This window comes from Oncorhynchus nerka, linkage group LG27 (genome assembly GCF_034236695.1).
Source record: "Oncorhynchus nerka isolate Pitt River linkage group LG27, Oner_Uvic_2.0, whole genome shotgun sequence".
Classification (NCBI taxonomy): domain Eukaryota; kingdom Metazoa; phylum Chordata; class Actinopteri; order Salmoniformes; family Salmonidae; genus Oncorhynchus; species Oncorhynchus nerka.
This window is the reverse complement of record NC_088422.1, coordinates 23,717,966-23,742,133: the sequence shown is the minus strand read 5'-3', so window position 1 is coordinate 23,742,133 and position 24,168 is coordinate 23,717,966. Positions and strand designations below refer to the sequence as shown.

General features: G+C 45.9%; 1 protein-coding gene and 1 pseudogene across 1 annotated transcript in view; one reads left to right on the top strand and one right to left on the bottom strand.

The window, feature by feature from the left end:
- Nucleotides 1–389: 389 nt before the first annotated feature.
- LOC115111177 (3',5'-cyclic-AMP phosphodiesterase 4D) overlaps nucleotides 390–24,168 on the top strand; it is a 55,633-nt gene continuing 31,854 nt past the window's right edge. The window contains exon 1 of the mRNA XM_029637042.2: nucleotides 390–488. Coding sequence (XP_029492902.1) covers nucleotides 447–488 — 42 coding nt within the window. The 5' untranslated portion in view covers nucleotides 390–446. The remainder of the gene's footprint in view (nucleotides 489–24,168) is intronic.
- Nucleotides 3,635–6,123, bottom strand: LOC135565194 (general transcription factor II-I repeat domain-containing protein 2-like; annotated as a pseudogene).

Sequence of the window (24,168 nt, the reverse complement as noted above, 5' to 3'; positions counted from 1 at the left end):
AAACTACTTGCATACAGTGAGTGTCAAAACCAAAAAGATCATGACAAATTTTGCTTTTATTATTGACAGATTTCACCAAGGTTTTGTATACCACCGTACAGTATAGTCCCCAAAACAGTTGTGAAAAACAGACTACCTACTCTGCTACAGAAACAGTTCCTGAAAATTATCAGCAGCTAAAAGTCTACTTTCTTTTCAAAGTATTGTACCAGACAGCAGTAAGGTTAGACTTAATATTATACCTTTTCTGTGAATAACAATGCTGTATTATTCCTGGCCAAACATTACCTGAAGCAGAAGCATTGGAACTCAAGCTTATATGGTGAGATGTATATAATTATAGAAATGAATAAAGCATCTCTATGGGCCTTTCCTTTTCTCAACAGTCCCCTGTCTGTATTGCTCAGTGTGATCGAAGGCCCCAAGTCTGAGAGGCGGAACACACAATGCAAAAGAATGCCCGGGTCGGGGACAGCCAGAGGGACAACGTAAGTGCGCACGCACGCACACACACACACACACACACACACACACACACACACACACACACACACACACACACACACACACACACACACACACACACACACACACACACACACACACACACACACACACACACACACACACGTTTATACACGACACATAAGAGTGTAGTTGCTTGTGTACACGAGTCTTCAATCAAGTCCCAAAGAAATAATGGGCAAGTAAACACGAAACAGGAAGTCATAGGACACCTTAATTTCCCGTATGGAACTCTCCATCTTAGATGTAGTGAAGGTTTTTGAGCTCACATTGATTAATCATTATAGTAAATACTTTTGATAGTTGTTTGGAAGGTGGATAAGTAGTGAAGAAGGATATATTTCACTGAGGTACCATTTGTGAGTAATAACACAGTATACAGTATATTCTGCCACTTAAAAACAGATATTTACAGACTTAAACACACAAGTATACATAGTATATACATACAGTACCAGTCAAACGTTTGGACACACCTACTCATTCAAGGGTTTTTCTTTATTTTTACTATTTTCTACATTGTAGAATAATAGTGAAGACATCAAAACTATGAAATAACACATATGGAGTCATGTAGTAACCAAAAAAGTGTTAAACAAATCAACATATATTTTATCTTTGAGATCCTTCAAATTAGCCACCCTTTGCCTTGATGACAGCTTTGCACACTCTTGGCATTCTCTCAACCAGCTGCATGAGTTAGTCACCCGGAATGCATTTCAATTAACAGGTGTGCCTTGTTAGAAGTTAATTTGTGGAATTTCTTTCCTTCATAATTCATTTGAGCCAATCAGTTGTGTTGCGACATGGTAGGGGTGGTTTACAGAAGAGCCCAATATGGTAAAAGACCAAGTCCATATTATGTCAAGTAACAGCTGAAATAAGCAAAGAGAAATGACAGCCCATCATTACTTTAAGACATGAAGGTCAGTCAATCTGGAAAATTTCAGTCGCAAAAACCATCAAGCGCTATGATGAAACTGGCTCTCATGAGGACTGCCACAGGAAAGGAAGACCAAGAGTTACCTCTGCTGCAGAGCATAAGTTCATTAGAGATGCCAGCCTCAGAAATTGCAGCCCAAATTGCAGCCCAAATAAATGATACACAGAGTTCAAGTAACAGACACATCTCAACATCAACTGTTCAGAGGAGACTGTGTGAATCAGGCCATGGTCGAATTGCTGCGAAGAAACCACTACTAAGGACACTAATAAGAAGAAGACTTGTTTGGGCCAAGAAACACGAGCAATGGACATTAGACAGGTGGAAATCTGTCCTTTGGTCTGATGAGTCCAAATTTGAGTCTTTTGGTTCCGACCCGCTATGAACTGATGATCTCCACATGTGTGGAAGCATGGAGGAGGAGGTTTGATGGTGTGGGGGTGCTTTGCTGGTGACACTGTCTGTGATTTATTTAGAATTCAAGGCACACTTAACCAGCAGCGATAAGCTATCCCATCTGGTTTGCGCTTAGTGGGACTATCATTTGTTTTTCAACAGGACAATGACCCAGCACACCTCCAGGCTGTGTAAGGGCTATTTGACCAAGAAGGAGAGTTATGGAGTGCTGCAGCAGATGACCTGGCCTCCACAATCACCCAACCTCATCCCAGTTGAGATGGTTTTGGATGAGTTGGACCGCAGGGTGAAAGAAAAGCAGCCAACAAGTGCTTAGCATATGTGGGAACTCCTTCAAGGCTGTTGGAAAAGCATTCCAGGTGAAGCTGGTTGAGAGAATGCCAAGAGCGTGCAAAGCTGTCATCAAGGCAAAGGGTGGCTACTTTGAAGAATCTCAAATGTAAAATATATTTTGATTTATTTAACACTTTTTGGTTACGAAATGATTCAATGTTATTTCATAGTTTTGATGTCTTCACTGTTATTCTACAACGTTGAAAATAGTAAAAATAAAGAAAAACCCTTGAATGCGTAGGTGTGTCCAAACGTTTGACTGGTACTGTATACTGTATGAAGAATTCAAATCCCAAGTGCAACATTTTGCCTAAATGATCAAATTAATTTTGTCACAGTTAGTTTGTTTTTAAATGGAGGAGGTTGTGGGAAGTTTAGGTGTTTGTAGTACCATGAGATGACTGAATGCATGACTGTCTAAAATAATCTTAATACTTACTGAAGTTAAGCTGAAATCCTATAACGCAGTAAGTCTGTGTATACACTACAGTACTGTACTATCTGTTTAAATCTCTGCTTTGATGCCCATCCCCCGCAGCAGTAAATGGGACAGCTCTATCTGGCCCGCGTCATAGTACAGACGTCTGAAATGAGATTACTTGTCAAGTGTTGCCGTCTTCATATCTATCACATAGCCTCTTGTTGTTGTTGTTGTTGTAGATTTTCCCCCTGGAATGATTGGATTCACTGTCAGGTTGTTTTCAAGGTCACATGTTGTTCATTTTGTCCTTCATCGGTTTGTGTCTGTCTTTCAATTTAATAGGTGGCTGGCTGCATATAAATGCCACGTAAAAATAAACATTGACACAGTCCGAGATACAAAGCTATATGAAATTGGGGAAAAATGTAATTGCTTTCGCTGTATGAATAAGACCTTGCGTTCAAGTGTGGACGTACAGTATCCACATCCAACTATCCCAGAAGGATTCATGCAGGTGTTTTCACAATACCTATTTCCCCAGGTACAATGCAGTGCAAATATACACAAGATTGGTGATCACAGGGACAGGAAGTTATAGAAGGCCATTCAAGTCCCCTCCCAATGAAACAGAGGAGCAGGAAGTAATCCAGATCTTAGATTTCCCCACCATAGTTGGTAAACAAGACCAGATTCTGAATGAGTGTGGAATACACACAATACTCATGTGAACCAGCTCTATACATTTTCATACTCATTTGTGTCATCATTCTGTTAACTGGTATGTGTTTGTGGCTTTGCAATTGCTACGGACTCATTCTTCCCCCACTGAATTTGCATACTGCACCTCAGAGCTAAGTTTCCTTGGTGTAAGGCAGGGGTGTCAAAGTCAAATGGACGGAGGGCCAAATAAAAAAATCAGCTACAAGACGAGGGCCGGACTAATCGAATGTTCATTGAAAATTTTTTAAATGACGCATATAGTCTAGTGAACCTAATTGAACCTACTGAAAACCTAACAAATATATTACAATATGATCAGATAAATAAAGCAATATTTTCTTATGGCTCTGTCAGTAATCTTTAATTTTCAACAGACACAAAAGACAAATTTCCTTTATATAAATATCCCCATAACATGAACATTAAATGAAAGAAACCGGTATTCAAGGCACCATCAGTAGACTATATTTTCTATTTTAGCAAAAGTGGGCTAAATTTACTTCAAAGAAAAAACAATAATAGCAATTTTCTATCATCCACTCAACTGAAATATTTTAAAAATATAATTGGATTGAAATACAAAAAAATAAAGTGCAAAAATCTATTAATCAAAAACAACACTTTGTTTAAGGAGAAGTAACATGCAGTGAAAACAAATATTAAATTTTAACTTTTAAACTTGAACTGAGTAAAAACTCTAAATATGTGATTGCACAGTAATGTTCACTTGTTTGAGGTTGAGGGTGATACTTGGTGGTGTCCCATCTTTTCCACAAGTTCATCAATGTTCGGGGTAAGGCTCTGAGCTGAAGAAATCCTCAGAATTGAGTGGAGGTGTTCAGCAGTAAGTCGACTTCTGTGTGATGTTTTGTTCAGGTTCATCAAAGAAAACAGTTGTTCACACAGGTATGTGCTGCCAAACATAGACAACGTTTGAGCAGCCTGGATGCGCAGCTGGGGCATTGTGCCGGGAGGAACGGGCGAACTCCGCAGCACCCACTGCCGCATATTTTGCCCTCAGTGCATCATTGCATTGGAGGTCAATCAACTCCATTTGGAGGTTTGGTGGTGAGCTTTCCACGTCAACAGCAAATGGGTTACCGAGCAGTTCCAACCTGCTTTTTGTGCTTCAAAGTCAGCAAATCGGCGTCGAAAGTCAGCGGCAAGCATACCTATTTTATCAGCCAACTGTGTGCTCGGGAACGCACTGGTAGAGAGCTTCTCTTTCATGGTCTGGCAGCTGGGAAAGTGGCTCAAATTTTCTTTCCGCATCTGCGTCTCCCACAGAGTCAGTTTGGTTTTAAATGCCTTCACTGTACTGTACATATCAGAGATGACACGATCCCGACCCTGCAGCTGCAAGTTTATTGCATTCAGATGACTCGTAATGTCACACAGAAAAGCCATTTCACACAGAAACATTTCGTCTCGGAGTTGTGTTGTGTCTTTCCCTTTGCTGTCCAAGAACAGACAAATCTCCTCACGAAGCTCGAAACATCTTTGAAGCACCTTTCCCTGGCTTAGCCATCGCACCTCTGTGTGATAAGGCAAATCACCATGCTCCGTTTCTAACTCCGTCAGAAATGCCTTGAACTGGCGGTGATTCAAACCTTTGGCTCTGATAAAGTTAACTGTGCGCGTGATGATGCTCATTACATGCTCCATTTTCAAGGCTTTACCGCACAACGCTTCCTGGTGTATGATACAATGATAAGCTGTCAGCTCACCTGTCGCGTTTTCCTCTTGCATCTTTTCCCGTATCTTCTCGCCACCAGTCCGCTCCTGTGTCCACACATCGCAGGTGCTCCGTCGGTTGTCAAACCCACGAGTTTTTCCCAAGGCAGCTCCATCTCATTTACACATCTTGACACCTCTTCATACAAATCATGCCCCGTAGTTGTGCCATGCATAGGACGTAAAGCCAAAAACTCCTCTGTCACGCTTAGGTTGGAGTCCACTCCGCGGATGAAAATTGACAACTGGGCAATGTCAGAAATGTCGGTGCTCTCATCCACAGCCAAGGAATATGCAATAAAATCTTTTCCCTTTTTCACAAGCTGCTCTTTTAGATTGATGGACAACTGGTCTACTCTCTCGGCAATGGTGTTTCTGCTCAGACTCACATTTAAAAGAGTTGCCTTTTTCTGGGCAAACTTCGTCACAAACTTTAATCATGCAGTTTTTGATGAAATCCCCCTCCGTAAATGGCCGGGCTGATTTAGCGATCTCTTCTGCCAAAATAAAACTGGCCTTGACAGCAGCCTGGCCTTGTGATTTGGCTTTTTTGAACAGAGCCTGTCGAGATTTGAGGCCTCGTTTTAATTCCTCTGCCTTTTGTAGCCTTTGTTCCATGTCCATATTCTTGTTTTTGTCCGCGTGTTTCGTTTCATAATGTCGTCTCAGATTATACTCTTTCAGTACCGCCACACTTTCTCCACACAGAAGACACACAGGTTTTCCAGCTACCTTCGTGAACATATACTCCGACTCCCACCTTGTTTGAAACCCCCGGTTCTCAGTATCCACCTTCCGTTTTGCCATTTTTGATGGGTATCTGAAAGTTAATTTTACTGTGATGCTGACGACTGCTGTGCCAATAAATATTGAAATGAAGCAGCCTACTGCTCGGTGCGTCACCTTTGCATTGTGGGAAATGTAGTATTGGTGCGTGTAAAAGATCTGCGGGCTGCCGGCTTGCTGCGGGCCGGTTCTAATAATAAATCAAGATCATCCCAGGGGCCGTAAAAACCTTCTTGCGGGCCGGATGTGGCCCGCGGGCCTTGACTCTGACATATGTGGTGTAAGGTATTGGAATGCAAATGTATTACTATATCAAATCAAATCAAAAGTTATTGGTCACATACACATGGTTAGCAGATGTTAATGCGAGTGTAGCGAAGTGCTTGTACTTCTGGTTCTGACAGTGCAGTAATATCTAACAAGTATTCTAACAATTCCCCAACAACTACCTAATACACACAAATCTAAAAAGAGTGAATTAGAATATGTACATATAAATATATGGATGAGCAATGGCCGAGCGGCATAGGCAAGGTGCAATAGATGGTATAAAATACAGTATATACATATTGTAACGTCGTTCTTCGTTTGTGGAAAGAGAGTCGGACCGAAATGCAGCGTGTTGGTTACTCATGTTACTTTAATGAAAGAAAACGTGGTACATGAAATAACTCATACTATGAAAACAACAAACAGAACGTGAAACCTAAATACAGCCTATCTGGTGAACTACACAGAGACAGGAACAAACACCCACGAAATACCAAGCAAAACTCAGGCTGCCTAAATACGGTTCCCAATCAGAGACAACGAAAGCACCTGACTCTAATTGAGAATCGCCTCAGGCAGCCAAGCCTATACCACACCCCTAATCAGCCGCAATCCCAAATAATACAAACCCCAATACGAAACATAACATATAAACCCATGTCACACCCTGGCCTACCCAAACATATGACAAAAACACAAAATACAATGACCAAGGCGTGACAGAACCCCCCCCCCCTAAGGTGCGGACTCCCGGACGCACCTCAAGAGCATAGGGAGGGTCCGGGTGGGCGTCTGTCCATGGTGGCGGTTCTGGCTCGGGACGTGGACCCCACTCCATTAATGTCCTTGTTCCTCCCCTTCGCGTCCCGGGATAATCCACCCTCTCCGCCGACCATGGCCTAATAGTCCTCACCCAGATCCCCACATAACTGAGGAGCCGCTCGTAACAGAGGGGCAGCTCGGGACAGAGGGGCAGCTCGGGACAGAGGGGCAGCTCGGGACAGAGGGGCAGCTCGGGACAGAGGGGCAGCTCGGGACAGAGGGGCAGCTCGGAACCGAGGGGCAGCTCGGGACCGAGGGGATGCCCGGGACCGAGGGGATGCCCGGGACCGAGGGGATGCCCGGGACTGAGAGGAATCCCAGTACTGAGAGGAAGCTCAGTACTGAGATGAAGCTCAGACAGGTAGTAGGCTCCGGTAAATCCTGGCTGGCTGGCGGAACTGGAAGATTCTGGTTGTCTGGCAGATCTGGAAGAGACTGGTTGTCTGGCAGATCTGGAAGAGACTGGTTGTCTGGCAGATCTGGAAGAGACTGGTTGTCTGGCAGATCTGGTGGATCCTGGCAGACTGGCGGCGCTGGGCAGACTGGCGACGCTGGGCAGACTGGCGACGCTGGGCAGACTGGGAGCACTGGCGGCGCTGGGCAGACTGGGAGCACTGGCGGCGCTGGGCAGACAGGGAGCACTGGCGGCGCTGGGCAGACGGGGAGCACTGGCGGCGCTGGGCAGACGGGGAGCACTGGCGGCGCTGGGCAGACTGGGAGCACTGGCGGCGCTGGACAGACTGGGAGCACTGGCGGCGCTGGGCAGACGGGGAGCACTGGCGGCGCTGGGCAGACTGGGAGCACTGGCGGCGCTGGGCAGACTGGCGACGCTGGGCCGACTGGCGACGCTGGGCAGACTGGCGACGCTGGGCAGACTGGCGACGCTGGGCAGACTGGGAGCACTGGCGGCGCTGGGCAGACTAACAGATCTGGCTGCTTCATGCAGACTGACAGCACTTGGCAGACTGACAGATCTCTGCAGACTGGCAGCTCAGGCTGCTCCGAACAGGCAGGAGGCTCCGGCAGCGCAGGAGAGGATACAGGCTCTGGCTGCACTGAACAGGCGGGAGACTCCGACAGCGTAGAAGGGAAGGAAGGCTCTGGCTGTGCTGAACAGGCGGGAGACTCCGACAGCGTAGGAGGGAAGGAAGGCTCTGGCTGTGTTGAACAGGCGAGGCGCACTGAAGGCCTGGTGCGTGGTGCTGGAACTGGTGGTATTGGATCGAGGACACGCACAGGAAGCCTGGTGCAGGGAGCTGCTACCGGAGGACTGGTGTGTGGAGGTGGCTCTGGATAGACCGGACCGTGCAGGCGCACTGGAGCTCTTGAGCACCTAGCCTGCCCAAGATTACCTGGCTCGATGCCCACTCTAGCCCGGCCAATAGGAAGGGCTGGTATGTGCTGCACCTGGCTCTGCACCCGCACTGGAAACACCGTGCGCTCCATAGCATAACACGGTGCCTGCCCGGTCTCTCTAGCCCAACGGTGAGCACAGGGAGTTTGCGCAGGTCTCCTACCTGGCATAAACATACTCCCTTCTAGCCCCCCCCCAATAATTTTTTGGGGCTGCTTTTCCGGCTTCCAACCGCGTCGCCGTGCTGTCTCCTCATACCTGCGCCTCTCCGCTTTAGCCGCTTCTATTTCTTCCTTGGGACGGCGATATTCTCCAGGCTGCGCCCAGGGTCCTTTACCGTCTAATATCCTCTCCCAAGACCAGAAGTCCTTATATTGCTGCTCCTCACAATTTACAGGGAGAGTAGGCTCAGGTCTGACTCCTACCTCAGCCACTCTCTCTCTGCGCTCTCCCCCGTTACTTTCGGTTTTCGCTCTGCGTCATCGTGTTTTCCTCTTTGACTCCATTAGCCTGTAGCCCTCTTCGCACTGCTGAAGTGAATCCCAGGCGGGCTCCTGCACTCTCTCTGGGTCGGACGCCCACCTGTCGATTTCTTCCCACGTCGTATACTCCATGCCTCTACCGTCCATAACGTCCTCCTTTCGCTCCTGAAGCTGTCTACGTCGTTGCCAGTTTACACGCTGCTCGGTCCGTGAGTGGTGGGTGTTTCTGTAACGGCGTTCTTCGTTTGTGGAAAGAGAGTCGGACCGAAATGCAGCGTGTTGGTTACTCATGTTACTTTAATGAAAGAAAACGTGGTACATGAAATAACTCATACTATGAAAACAACAAACAGAACGTGAAACCTAAATACAGCCTATCTGGTGAACTACACAGAGACAGGAACAAACACCCACGAAATACCAAGCGAAACTCAGGCTGCCTAAATATGGTTCCCAATCAGAGACAACGAAAGCACCTGACTCTAATTGAGAATCGCCTCAGGCAGCCAAGCCTATACCACACCCCTAATCAGCCGCAATCCCAAATAATACAAACCCCAATACGAAACATAACATATAAACCCATGTCACACCCTGGCCTACCCAAACATATGACAAAAACACAAAATACAATGACCAAGGCGTGACACATATAATATGAGTAATGTAAGACATGTAAACATTATTCAAGTGGTACTATTTAAAGTGGCATTATTTAAAGTGACTAGTGATCCATTTGTTAAAGTGGCCAGTGATTGGGTCTCCATGTAGGCTGCAACCTCTCTGAGCTAGTGATTGCTTTTTAGCAGTCTGAGGGCCTTGAGATAAAAGCTGTTCTTCAGTCTCTCTGTCAAAGCTTTGATGCACCTGTACTGACTTCGCCTTCTGGATGGTAGCGGTGTGAACAGGCAGTGACTCGGGTGGTTGTCTTTGATAATCTTTTTTGCCTTCCTGTGACATTGGGCCTGTAGGTGTCATGCAGGGCAGGTAGTTTGCCCCCAGTGATGCGTTGTGCAGACCGCACCACCCTCTGGAGAGCCTTGCTGTTGAGGGAGGAGCAGTAGCTGTACCACAATGTGATAAAGCCAGACAGGATGATATCGATTGTGGATCTGTAAAAGTTAGTCAGGGTTTTGGGTGACAAGCCAAATTTCTTCAGCCTTCTGAGGTTGAAGAGGCGCTGTTATGCCTTCTTCACCACACTGTCTGTGTAGGTGGACCATTTTAGTTTGTCGTTGATGTGTATGCCGAGGAACTTAAACTTTCCACTTTCTCCACTGCTGTCCCTTCGATGTGGATAGGGGGGTGCTCCCTCTGCGGTTTCCTGAAGTCCACAATCATCTCCTTTGTTTTGTTGATGTTGAGTGAGAGGTTGTTTTCCTGACACCACACTCCGAGTGCCCTCACCTCCCTCTAGGCTGTCTCGTCATTGTTGGTTATCAAGCCCACTACTGTTGTGTAGTCTGCAAACTTGATGATTGAGTTGGAGGCGTGCATGGCCACAGTCGTGGTTGAACAGGGAGTACAGGAGGGGGGTGAGCACGCAACATTGTAGGACCCCAGTGTTGAGGGTCAGCAAGGTGGACATGTTGTTTCCTACTTTCATCACCTTGGGGGCGGACCGTCAGAAAGTCCAGGAACCAATTACATAGGGCGGGGTTGAGGCCCAGGGCCTCCAGCTTGATGATGAGCTTGAAAGGTACTATGGTGTTGAATGCTGAGCTGTAGTCAATGAACAGCATTCTTACATAGGTATTCCTCTTATCCAAATGGGATAGGGCAGTGTGCAGTGTGATGGCGATTGCATCGTCTGTGGACCTGTTGGGGCGGTTTGCAAACTGAAGTGGGTCTAGGGTGACCTGCAAGGTGGAAGTGATATGATCCTTGACTAGTCTCTCAAAGCACTTTATGATGACAGAAGTGAGTGCTACGGGGCGGTAGTAATTTAGCTCAGTTATCTTTGCCTTCTTGGGTACAGGAACAATGGTGGCCATCTTGAAGCATGTGAGGACAGCAAACTGGGATAGCGAGTCATTGAATATGTCCATAAATACACCAGCCAGCTGGTCTGCGCATGCTCAGAGAACGCAGCTAGGGATGCCGTCTGGGCCAGCAGCCTTGCGAGAGTTAACACATTTAAACGTTTTACTCACGTCGCCCACGGAGAAGGAGATAAGGGGGGGGGTGCAGTTATTGTTAGCGGGCTGCAACGGTGGCACTATATTATCCTCAAAGCGGGCAAAGAAAGTGTTCAGTTTGTCTGGAAGTGTGACGTCGATGTCCATGACGTGGCTGGTTTTCTTTCTGAGGTCCGTGATTTCCTGTAGACCCTGCCACATACGTCTCATGTCTGAGCCATTGAATTGCGACTACACTTTGTCCCTGAACCGGAATTTCACTTGTTTGATTGCCTTGCAGAGGGAATAACTACTATTCAGCCATTTTCCCAGACCTCTTTCCATGGTTAAATGCGGTGGTTTGCACTTTCAGTTTTGCGTGAAAGCCGCCATCCATCCACGGTTTAGTTAGAGTAGCAGTGGTCAAGTGTATTACCCCGCGCGTAGTGCATTCAATATGCTGATATAATTTAGGTAGCCTTGTTCTCAACTTTGCTTTGTTAAAATCCCCAGCTACAGCTACAGGATATATGGTTTCCAGTTTCCAGTCCAGTGAAGTTCCTTGAGGGCCATCTTGGTGTCTTCTTGAGGGGGAATGTACACAGCTGTGATGATAACTGACGAGAATTCTCTTGGTAGGTAATATGGCCTGCATTTGATTGTGAGGAATTCTAGGTCGGGTGGACAGAAGGACTTGAGTTCCTGTATGTTGTTATGATAACACCATGAGCTGTTAATCATGAAGCATACACCCCCGCCCTTCCTCTTCCCAGAGAGGTGTTTATCTCTGTCGGCGCGATGCATGGAGAAGCCCGGTGGCTGAACCGATTCAAATTTAGTCTACCTTGTTGTCAAGAGACTGAACATTGGCGAGCAGTATACTTGGGAGCAGCGGGCGATGTGCACGTCTACGGAGTCTGACCAGGAGGCCGCTCCATCTGCCCCTTCTGCAGTGCCATTGTCTTGGGTCGGCTTCTGGGATTAGATCCATTGTCCTGGGTGGTGGTCCAAACCGAGGACCCGCTTTGGAATGTCGTATTCCTGGTCATAATATTGGTAAGTTGACGTCGCTCTATATCCAATAGTTCTTCCCGGCTGTATGTATATTAAGCACAGCTACCGGCCTGGGCAATTTTCACATCTGGAAAAGTCCTGATTATGATTCTAACCATAAGGAAATCATGCACTGTCTGTGATGATGCTTATGACCTGGCGGTGTGATGCATCTGTGAGCTATCTACCGTCTTAGAGGGAGGAAGACAGAGACGATTGGCTGCGAAAGGAGAGCAGACGAGAAAGGGTCTAGAAGATGAGTGCTAAGCGTTGCAGTGTTCTACCCCAGAAGGCATTGCAGATTAGTGAAAGATGGGGATGAATAAGAAAGAGAGACAGATAGGAGAAGGAAGGCGATAGCATTAGAGCAAGAGAGGGGGTGAGAGGAAGGAAAGGAAGAAATAGACATGTGTCCTTCCTGCACCAGGAGGGAGGCAGCAGTGGGGTAGAGTGGGGACACATTTCAGACTAATGAATACCTAACATAGGAACTAACGGGCCGGACAATTAGGGCCTTGTGTTGATGAAAAGTCATGAGTCTCCTTATGTACATTGCCATGGCTACGCAGACGCAACAGTGGCCAGACTGAATGTAATGAGAGAATAGAGATGGACCAGACACAGCTCCAAATCCCCCTGGATGGATCCCGATCTCCTATTAGGGCCACATCAGGGGATCAAGCGCACTGTTTGTTTGGAACTATGAGGGCTAGGAAGGGAGGAGAGAAGGGATGAGAGGAACAGGGAGAAGTGTTGAGTGTTGTATAGGAGCTGAGGGCTTTACTCCGTATGGGTGGGGGGTGGCACTGGCCAAATTGGCACCTCCCCATTCTCATTGGATCAGAGCGCTGTCAATCTGGCTCAGATTGAAAATAAAAGGAGGTGGGTTTGTTCTGGCAGTTCAGTGGCTGACTTTAGGACCATGCGAACGCCTTTGAGCAGGCGAAGGCTGTGATTGGCTAGCTGGCTTTAGGACTATGCAGAGCGCAGCTGCAGTAAGTGACACTGAACAGCGTGATTTCTCTCTCAGTTGAGTTGACGAAAGCAGTGGAAAATGACTAGTAAACTATTGTTTGACTTGATAGGAAACTAAACTAGAGTTTTTAATTATGGTGCTTGCAGCTCATTGCTCTATGGCATGTGTTTGTCCTAGAATGTTATGTACAGTATGTCCCTTATCGACTGAGGTGAATGAAGCTACAGCAGCCAAGGTGATAATAGAATTTTAGAGCTTTTAAATTGTGTAGAAGTACAGTAGGCCTAAATCCGCTTTCAAAATAATTATTGGAGGGGGAAAAAATTACATGGAGGGGGTGTTAATACTGAACATGATGTATCTAACTTGAATATTTTCCCTATTTTAATTTTTAAATGAATTTACTTGAAGAGATTAGGGCAGATACAAAATAACAGTTGAAACAGTTATTCAAGATAATGCATCATAGTTTAAGCCACTTTTGAATGCTATTTGTGATAACAATTTCCGATTTCCCATGGCCACCTATGACTGGTTCTTGATCCCCGACTAAAAACAAAAGTTTATGGTCCCTATAGATCTGAAAGAACTGGATGGGAATTAACAATATAATGGCGACTCCGTCTAGTTTAATAGAGGGCTAAGTGGAGCTAGTACACCTTAAATTGGATCTGATCCACAAATATCGTCTTCTTTTTCATCCACCTCTGTATGTCCACGTTTCAATCACAATGACAAAAACAACGGTGGGCTCTGTGATGGCAGATGTGATAATTGCTGTGTTTGTATCACTGACACACCGGCAGAATGTAAACAAGCTTAATTGTTTATTTGATTCTGTTCATTGACCTCCTTATGTATTTATGAGCAAGCGATGCGATCAACTGCATTTTTCACACAGGTAATTAGATTAGCAGGCATCTGAATAAAAGGCCCGGCACCCTGCGAACTTAATTCATTTTTTAACCAGAGCTCAGTGTAGCATGACTGGGATTGTTGCTGTTGTGTCTGTCTGTCTGTCCATCTGTTTGCTCTGTCTGGCTGTCCGTCTGTCTGTCTGTCTGGGAACGTAGGTGTCTCATCTCTCTGATCGGTTGTACACCTTGTGTAAATAAACATTATCTTCTGATCCCAGCTCTCATTTCACAGCCTGTTGACTATGATTACAGTGCAATTAACCTTTGTTTGGCAGTGGTAGCAGAGCTGTACAGTAGAAGTGACATATGTAGAGGAGAGTGTGAACCAACACTGTAGCTCACAGTTAGTTCTACGAAAGACATGGAAAGGCCACCAGAGTCCACAGTTTTTTAAAATAAGTTATATTTAACCTCTGCTTAACCTGGGAATTCCCAGTGGATAGTGTTCAGACCCCTTGACTTTTTCCACATTTTGTAATGTTACACCCTTATTCTAAAATAGACAAAATACACATTTCCCTCACCAATCTACATATAATACCCCACAATGACAAACAAAAACAGGTAATATTTTTTAAAGGAAATACCTTATTTATATAAGTATCCCTTTGAAATGAGACTCAAAATTGAACTCAGGTGCGTCCTGTTTCCATTGATTATCCTTGAGATGTTTCTACAACTTAATTTAATTCCACCTCTGGTAAATTCAATTAATTGGACATAATTTGGAAAGGCCCATACCTGTCTATATAAGATCCCATGGTTGACAGTGCATGTCAGAGCAAAAACCAAGCCATGAAGTCAAAGGAATTGTCCGTAGAGCTCTGAGACAGGATTGTGTTGAGACACAGATCTGGGGAAGGGTACCAAAACATTTCTGCAGCAATGAAGGTCCCCAAGAACACAGTGGCCTCCATAATTCTCAAATTGAAGAAGTTTGGAATCACCAAGACTCTTCCTAGAGTCAGCCGCACGTCAAAACTGAGCAATCGGGGAAGAATGGCCTTGGTCAGGGAGGTGACCAAGAACCCGATGGTCACTCTAACAGAGCTCCAGAGTTCCTCTGTGGAGATGGGAGAACTTTCCCGAAGGACAACCATCTCTGCAGCACTCCACCAATCAGGCCTTTATGGTAGAGTGGCCAGACAGAAGACACTCCTCAGTAAACGGCACATGACAGCCCTCTTGGAGTTTGCCAAAAGGCACCTAAAGACTCTCAGACCATGATAAACAAGATTCTCTGGTCTGATGAAACCAAGATTGAACTCTTTGGCCTGAATTCCAAGTGTCAGGTCTGGATGAAACCTGGCACCATCCCTATTGTGAAGCATGGTGGTGGCAGCATCATGCTGTGGGGATGTTTTTCAATGGCAGGGACTGGGAGTCTAGTCAGGATCAAGGGAAAGATGAATGGAGCAATGTACAGAGAGATCCTTAATGAAAGCCTGCTCCAGAGGGCTCGGGACCTCAGACTGGGCAATGGTTCACCTTCCAACAGGACAACGACCCTAAGCACACAGCCAAGACAATGCACGAGTGGCTTCGGGACAGGATAGCATTGGACAATAACATTGATGTATACGTTGATTAGGTGTGCGAGTTCATTAGCAAGTGCATCGGTGAAGTGGTACCCACGGTGACCATTAAATCCTTCCCCAACCAGAAACCGTGGATTGATGGCTGCATTCTTGCAAAACTGAAAGCACGAACCACTGCTTTTAATCATGACAATGCGGCAAGGCGGCAAGGCGACCGTAAACATGACCGAATACAAACAGTGTAGCTATTCCCTCCGCAAGGCAATCAAACAAGCTAAGCGTCATTATAGAGACAAAGTAGAGTCGCAGTTCAACGGCCCAGACACGAGACGTATGTGGCAGGGTCTACAGTCAATCACGGACTACAAAAAGAAAACCAGACCCAGACAAACTAAACAACTTCTTTGCTCACTTTGAGGACAATACAGTGCCACTGACACGGCTCGCTATCAAAACCTGCGGGCTCTCCTTCACCACAGCCAACATGAGTAAAATATTTCAACGTGTTATCCCTAACAAGGCTGCCGGCCCAGACGGCATCCCTAGCCGCATCCTCAGAGCATGCGCAGACCAGCTGGCTGGTGTGTTTATGGACATATTCAATCAACCTCTATCCCAGTCTGCTGTTCCCACATGCTTCAAGAGGGCCACCATTGTTCCTGTTCCCAAAAAAGCTAAGGTAACTGAGCTAAACGACTATCGCCCCGTAGCACTCACTTCCATCATCATAAAGTGCTTTGAGAGACTAGTCAGGGTTTCATATCACCTCCACCCTACCTGACACCCTAGACCCAATCCAATTTGCTTACCGCCCCAATAGGTCCACAGACGACGCAATCGCAACCACACTGCACACTGCCCTAACCCATCTGGACAAGAGGAATACCAATGTAAGAATGCTGTTCATTGATTACAGCTCAGTATTTAACACCATAGTACCCTCCAAACTCGTCATTAAGCCCTGTGCAGCTGCGTCCTGGACTTCCTGACGGGCCGCCCCCAGGTGGTGAGGGTAGAAAACAACATCTCCACCCTGCTGATCCTCAACACTGGGGCCCCACAAGGGTGTGTTCTCAGCCCTCTCCTGTACTCCCTGTTCACCCATGACTGCGTGGCCATGCACGCCTCCAACTCAATCATCAAGTTTGCAGACGACACTACAGTGGTAGGCTTGTTTACCAACAACGACGAGACGGCCTACAGGGAGGAGGTGAGGGCCCTCGGAGTGTGGGGTCAGGAAAATAACTTCACACTTAATGTCAACAAAACAAAGGAGATGATCGTGAACTTCAGGAAACAGCAGAGAGAGCACCCACCTATTCACATCAGTGGGACAGTAGTGGAGAAGGTGGAAAGTTCCTTTTAAGTTCCTCAGCCTACACATCACGGACAAACTGAAATGGTCACCCACACAGACAACGTGGTCAAGAAGGCGCAACAGCGCCTCTTCAACCTCAGGAGGCTGAAGAAATTTGGCTTGTCACCAAAAACACTCACAAACTTTTACAGATGCACAATCGAGAGCATCCCGTCGGGCTGTATCACCGCCTGGAACGGCAACTGCTCCGCCCACAACCGTAAGGCTCTCCAGAGGGTAGTGAGGTCTGCACAACACATCACTGGGGGCAAACTACCTGCCTGACACTTACACCACCTGATGTCACAGGAAGGCCAAAAAGATCATCAAGGACAACAACCACCCGAGCCACTGCCTGTTCACCCCGCTATCATCCAGAAGGCGAGGTCAGTACAGGTGCATTAAAGCTGGGACCGAGAGACTGAAGAACAGCTTCTATCTCAAGGCCATCAGACTGTTAAACAGCCATCACTAACATTGAGTATCTTCTGCCAACATACAGACTCAATCTCTAGCCACTTTAATAATGAATAATTGGATGTAATAAAGCTATCACTAGTCACTTAAACAATGCCACTTTGTGTAATGATTACATACCCTACATTACTCATCTCATATGTATATACTGTACTCTATACTATCTACTGCATCTTGCCTATGCCGTTCGGCCATCACTCATCCATATATTTATATGTACATATTCTTAATCATTCCTTTACACTTGTGTGTATAAGGTAATTGTTGTAAAATTGATAGATTACTTGTTAGATATTACTGCACGGTTGGAACTAGAAGCACAAGCATTTCGCTACACTCGCATTTACATCTGCTAACCATATGTATGTGACCAATAAAATTTGATTTGATTTGATTTGAAGTCTCTGAATGTTTTTGAGTGGCCCAGCCAGAGGCCGGACTTGAACCCAATCGAACATCTCTGGAGAGATCTGAAAATAGCTGTGTAGCAACACTCTCCATCCATCCTTACAGAGTTTGAGTGGATCTGCAGAGAAGAATAGGAGAAACTCGCCAAATACAGGTGTGCTAACATTGTATTGTCAAACACAAGAAGATACAAGGCTGTAATCGCTGCCAAAGGTGCTTCAACAAAGTGCTGAGTAAAGGATCTGAATACTTATATCAATGTGATATTTCAGTTTTTTAATACATTTGCAAAAATGTCTAAACCTGTTTTTGCTTTGTCATTATGGGGTATTTTGTGTAGCTTGATGAGGGGAAAAACAATTTAATTAATTTTAGAATAAGGCTGTAACATAACAAATTGTGGAAAAAGTCAAGGGGACTGAATACTTTTGAAAGTGCTGTAAGTAGGGGAAAAGTGACTAGGCAAAAGGATAGACAATAAACTATAGCAGTAGCATATGTGATGAGTCAAAATAGTTAGTGCAAAAAGGATCAATGCAGATAGTCTGGGTAACTAATTGGTTAACTATTTAGCAGTCTTATGACTTGGGTGTAGAACCTGTTTAGGGTCCTATTGGTTTCAGGCCTGGTGCATTGGTACCTCTTGCGGTGCAGTGGCACAGAGAGCCATCTATGACTTGGGAGCTGGAGTCTTCCACAATTTCATATCATATCAAATTTGATCTGTCACATGCGCCGAATACAACAGGTGTAGACCTTACCGTGAAATGCTTACTTACAAGCCCTTAATCAACAATACAGTTTTCTGAAAATAGAGTTAAGAAAATATTTACAAAAAACACAAAAAACAATCAAATAAAATAAAATGTATTTATATAGCCCTTCGTACATCAGCTGATATCTCAAAGTGCTGTACAGAAACCCAGCCTAAAACCCCAAACAGCAAGCAATGCAGGTGTAGAAGCACGGTGGCTAGGAAAAACTCCCTAGAAAGGCCAAAACCTAGGAAGAAACCTAGAGAGGAACCAGGCTATGTGGGGTGGCCAGTCCTCTTCTGGCTGTGCTTGGGTGGAGATTATAACAGAACATGGCCAAGATGTTCAAATGTTCATAAATGACCAGCATGGTCCAATAATAATAAGGCAGAACAGTTGAAACTGGAGCAGCAGCACGGCCAGGTGGACTGGGGACAGCAAGGAGTCATCATGTCAGGTAGTCCTGAGGCATGGTCCTAGGGCTCAGGTCCTCCGAGAGAGAGAAAGAAAGAGAGAAAGAGAGAATTAGAAAGAGCACACTTAAATTCACACAGGACACCGAATAGGACAGGAGAAGTACTCCAGATATAACAAACTGACCCTAGCCCCCCGACACAAACTACTGCAGCATAAATACTGGAGGCTGAGACAGGAGGGGTCAGGAGACACTGTGGCCCCATCCGAGGACACCCCCGGACAGGGCCAAACAGGAAGGATATAACCCCACCCAAAGCACAGCCCCCACACCACTAGAGGGATATCTTCAACCACCAACTTACCATCCCGAGACAAGGCTAGAGTATAGCCCACAAAGATCTCCGCCACGGCACAACCCAAGGGGGGGGGGTGCCAATCCAGACAGGATGATCACATCAGTTACTCAACCCACTCAGGTGACGCACCCCTCCCAGGGACGGTATGAAAGAGCCCCAGTAAGCCAGTGACTCAGCCCCTGTAATAGGGTTAGAGGCAGAGAATCCCAGTGGAAAGAGGGGAACCGGCCAGGCAGAGACAGCAAGGGCGGTTCGTTGCTCCAGAGCCTTTCCGTTCACCTTCCCACTCCTGGGCCAGACTACACTCAATCATATGACCCACTGAAGAGATTAGTCTTCAGTAAAGACTGAAAGGTTGAGACCGAGTTTGCATCTCTGACATGGGTAGGCAGACCGTTCCATAAAAATGGAGCTCTATAGGAGAAAGCCCTGCTTTCAGGGGGTATCCAGGGGGTACCGGTAAGGAGTCAATGTGTGTGGGTACAGGTTAGTCGAGGTAAATTGTACATGTATGTAGGGATAAAGTGACATATATAATAAACAGCATGATTAATGAGTAGCAGCAGTGTAGGGGGGGGGGGGGGTGTTAATGCAAATAGTCCGGGTGGCCATTTGATGAATTGTTCAGCAGTCTTATGGCTTGGGGGCAGAAGCTGTTAAGGATGCTTTTGGACCGAGACTTGGTGCTCCAGTACCGCTTGCCGTGTGGTAGCAGAGAGAACAGCCTATGACTTGGATGACTGGAATCTTTAAGAATTTTTTGGGCCTTCCTCTGACACTGCCCAGTATATACAGTACCAGTCAAAAGTTTGGACATGCCTACTCATTCAAGGGTTTTTCTTTATTTGTACTATTATTCTACATTGTACTATTAAATAACACATATGGAATAATGTAGTAAACAAACAAGTGCTAAACAAATAAAAATATATTATACATATTTGAGATTCTTCAAAGAAGCCACCCTTTGCCTTAATGATAGCTTTAAACACTCTTGGCATTCTCTCAACCAGCTTTATTAGGTAGTCACTTGGAATGCATTTCACTTAACATGTGTGCCTTGTCAAAAGTTGTGGAATTTATTTCCTTCTTAATGCGTTCGGTTTAATGCGTGAGCCAATCAGTTGTGTTGTGACAAGGTAAGGGGGGTATACAGAAGACAGCTCTATTTAGTAAAAGTCCATTTAAGACATGAAGGTCAGTCAATCCGCAAATTTTGAAGAACTTTTAAAGATTCTTCAAGCGCAGTTCTATAACCCATCAAGCGCTATGATGATAAAGGCTCTCATGAGTACCGCCACAGGAAAGGAAGACCCAGAGTTACCTCTTCTGCAGAGGATAAGTTCATTAGAGTTCACTGCACCTCAGATTGCAGCACAAATAAATGCTTCAGAGAGATCAAGTAACAGACACATCTCAACATCAACTGTTCAGAGGAGACTTCGTGAACCAGGCCTCGTGGTCAAATTGCTGCAAAGTTTGGGCCAAGAGACACGAGCAATGGACATTAGACCAGTGGAAATCTGTCCTTTGGTCTGATGAGTCCAAATGTGACATTTTTGGTTCCAACCGCTGTGTCTTTGTGAGACGTAGACCAGGTGAACTGATGATCTCTGCATGTGTGGTTCCCACCGTGAATCATGGAAGAGGAGGTGTGATGGTGTGGGGTGCTTTGTTGGTGACACTGTCTGTGATTTATTTGGAATTCAAGGCACACTAAATCAGCATGGCTACCACAGCATTCTGCAGCCATACGCCATCCCACCATCCCGCGCTTAGTTGGACTATCAAGGCTGTGTAAGGGCTATTTGACCAAGAAGGAGAGTGATGGAGTACTGCATCAGATGACCTGACCTCCACAATCACCTGACCTCAACTCAATTGAGATGGTTTGGGATGAGTTGGACCACAGAGTGAAGGAAAAGCAACCAACAAGTGCTCAGCATATGTGGGAAAAGCATTCCAGGTGAAACTGGTTGAGAGAATGCCAAGCGTGTGCAAAGCTGTCATCAAGGCAAAGGGTGGCTACTTTGAACAATCTAAAATAGAAAATATATTTTGATTTAACACTTTTTGGACTACTGCAGTACATGATTCCATATGTGTTATTTCGTTCTGATGTTTTCACTGTTATTCTACAATGCAGAAAATAGTAGAAATAAAGAAAGACCCTTGAATGAGTTGGTGTGTCCAAACTTTTTACTGTAGGTCCCGGATGGCAGGAAGCTTGGCCCCAGTAATGTACTGGGCCGTACGCATTACTTTCTGTAGCAACTTATGGTCGGATCCCGAGCAGTTGCCATACCAGGCGGTGATGCAACCAGATCCTCTCGATGGTGCAGCTGTAGAACTTTTTGAGGATCTGGGGGGGAAAATGCGTTGTCGTGCCCTCTTCACGACTGTCGTGGTCTGTTTGGACCATGATTGTTTGTTGGTGATATGGACACCAAGGAACCTGAAACTCTTGACCCACTCCACTTAAGCCCCGCCGGTGTTAATGGGGGCCTGTTCGGCATTCCTTTTCCAATTGTCCACGATCAGCTCCTTTGTCTTGCTCACGTTGAGGTAAAGGTTGTTGTCCTGGCACCACACTGCCAGGGCTCTGACCTCCTCCCTATAAGCTGTATGATCGTTGTCGCTGATCAGGCCTACCACTGTTGTGTCGTCAGTTGGAGTAGTGCTTGGTCATGCAGTCTTGGGTGAACAGGGAGTACAGGAGTGGACTTAGCGCACACCCTTGAGGGGCCCCCAGTGTTGTGGATCAGCTTGGCAGATGTGTTGTTATCACTTTGAGGCGGCCCATCATGAAGTCCCGGATCCAGTTGCAGAGTGAGGTCTTTAGTCCCAGGGTCCTTAGCTTGTTGATGACCTTTGTGGGCACTATGTGTTGAACACTGAGCTGTAGTCAATGAACAGCATTCTCACATAGGTGTTCCTTTTGCCCAGGTGGGAATGGTCCGTGTGGAATGCGATTGAAATTGCATCATCTGTGGATCTGTTGGGATAGTATGCGATTTGGAGAGGGTCTATGGTTTCCAGGATGATGGCGTTGATGTGAGCCATGGTTAATCTGAGGGCATAGCATGATTTCTTATAAGCGTCCAGATTAGTGTCCCGCTCCTTAAAAGTGGCAGCTCTAGCCTTTAAATCAGTGTGGATGTTGCCTGCAATCCGTGTCTTCTGGTTGGGATTTGTACGTATGGTCACTTTGGGGACAACGTCGTCAATGCACTTATTGATGAAGCCGGTGACTGAGGTGGTATACTCCTCAATGCCATTGGATGAATACCGGATCATATTCCCGTCTGTGCTAGTAAAACAGCCCTGTAGCGTAGCATTCACATCATCTGACCACTTCTGTATTGATTGAGTCACTGGTACTTCCTGCTTTAGTTTTTACTTGTAAGCAAGAATCAGGAGGATTGAATTATGGTAAGATTTGCCAAATGGATGGCGAGGGGCAGCTTTATATGCGTCTCTGTGTGTGGAGTAAAGGTGGTCTAGAGTTTTTTTTCCCTCTGGTTACACATGTGACATGCTGGAAGAAATCTGGTCAAATGGATTTAAGTTTGCCAGCGTTAAGGTCCCCGGCCACTAGGAGCACCGCTTCTGGATGAGCATTCACTTGTTTGCTTGTGGCCGGCTCGTTGAGTGTGGTGTTAGTGGCAGCATCAGTTTGTGGTGGTAAATAGATGGCTACGACAAATATAGATGAAAACTCTACTGGTAAATAGTGGGGCCTACAGATTATAATAAGGTACTCTACCTCAGGCGAGCAATACCTTGAGACTTCCTCAATATTAGACCTCACACACCAGCTGTTATTGACAAATAGACACACACCACCACCCCTCGTCTTACCATACATAGCTGTTCTGTCAGGGGATGCACGGAAAACCAAACCAACTGTATATTATCCGTGTTGTTCAGCTAACACTCGGTGAAACATTACAGCTAACACTCGGTGAAAGATATTACAGTTTTTAATGTCCCGTTGGTAGGATAGTCTCGAACAGAGCTCCAGTTTATTTTCCAGTGATTGCACCTTGGCTAATAGAACGGATGGAAGAGGCGGGTAACCCACTCGCCGACGAATTATCACAAGGCACCCGAATCTCCGTCCCCTGTAGCTCCGTCTTTTTTTCATGCGAATGGCGGGGATTTGGGCCTGGTCCGTGAGAAACAGTATATCCTTCTCGTCAGACTCATTAAAGAAAAATGCTTCGTCCAGTTTGAGGTGTGTAATCGCTGTTCTGATATCCATAATTATTTTACGTACTATGTAGAACCCTTCTACAGAGAGTTCTACATGGAATCCAAAAGGGTTCTCCTATGGGGACAGCCAAAGACCCCTTTTGGAACCCTTTTCTTCTAAGAGTGGACTACACCACTGGCGACTGCATTGAAGCCCAGAGGCCTCTTTTTCAACACATTTTGGGGCAGAATAACCCCCCCCCCCCCTCTCTCTCTCTCTCTCTCTCTCTCTCTCTCTCTCTCTTTCTCTCTCTCTCTCTCTCTCTCTCTCGCTCTCTCACTCTTTCTCTCGCTCTGTCCCTCTCTCCTCCCTGCATGCTACTCTTGGATTTGTTGTTGTTGATAGAAGGAGCCTTTTCCAGTTTATGTTTTGTATGAGTCAAGAGAGAGGCTGACTGAAGGGTTTGGGGGTTTAAAGAGCTGGCTAAAAGAGGGCCACATATTCTAATCCTGCGGGGCTGCAGCAGGCTACATCAGCAGTGTGTTCTGGACACATTAAGCTTCCTCTGTCTTCTCTCCATGCTCCTGTTATGGGGAATCAGCATGCTTGTTTTCTTTTTGTATGCTCACTGTTTTACTCCCTACTGTCTGTCTCTAACTTGACAAGCTGTTTTTGGAAACATAACACGACCAAATAAACCCAAATCAATATTCTAAAGCTATGGAGCATGGTGCTTCTTCAATGCCCTCAGACAATTGTTGCCAGGATATAATTATCTTGCATATATTCTATTGT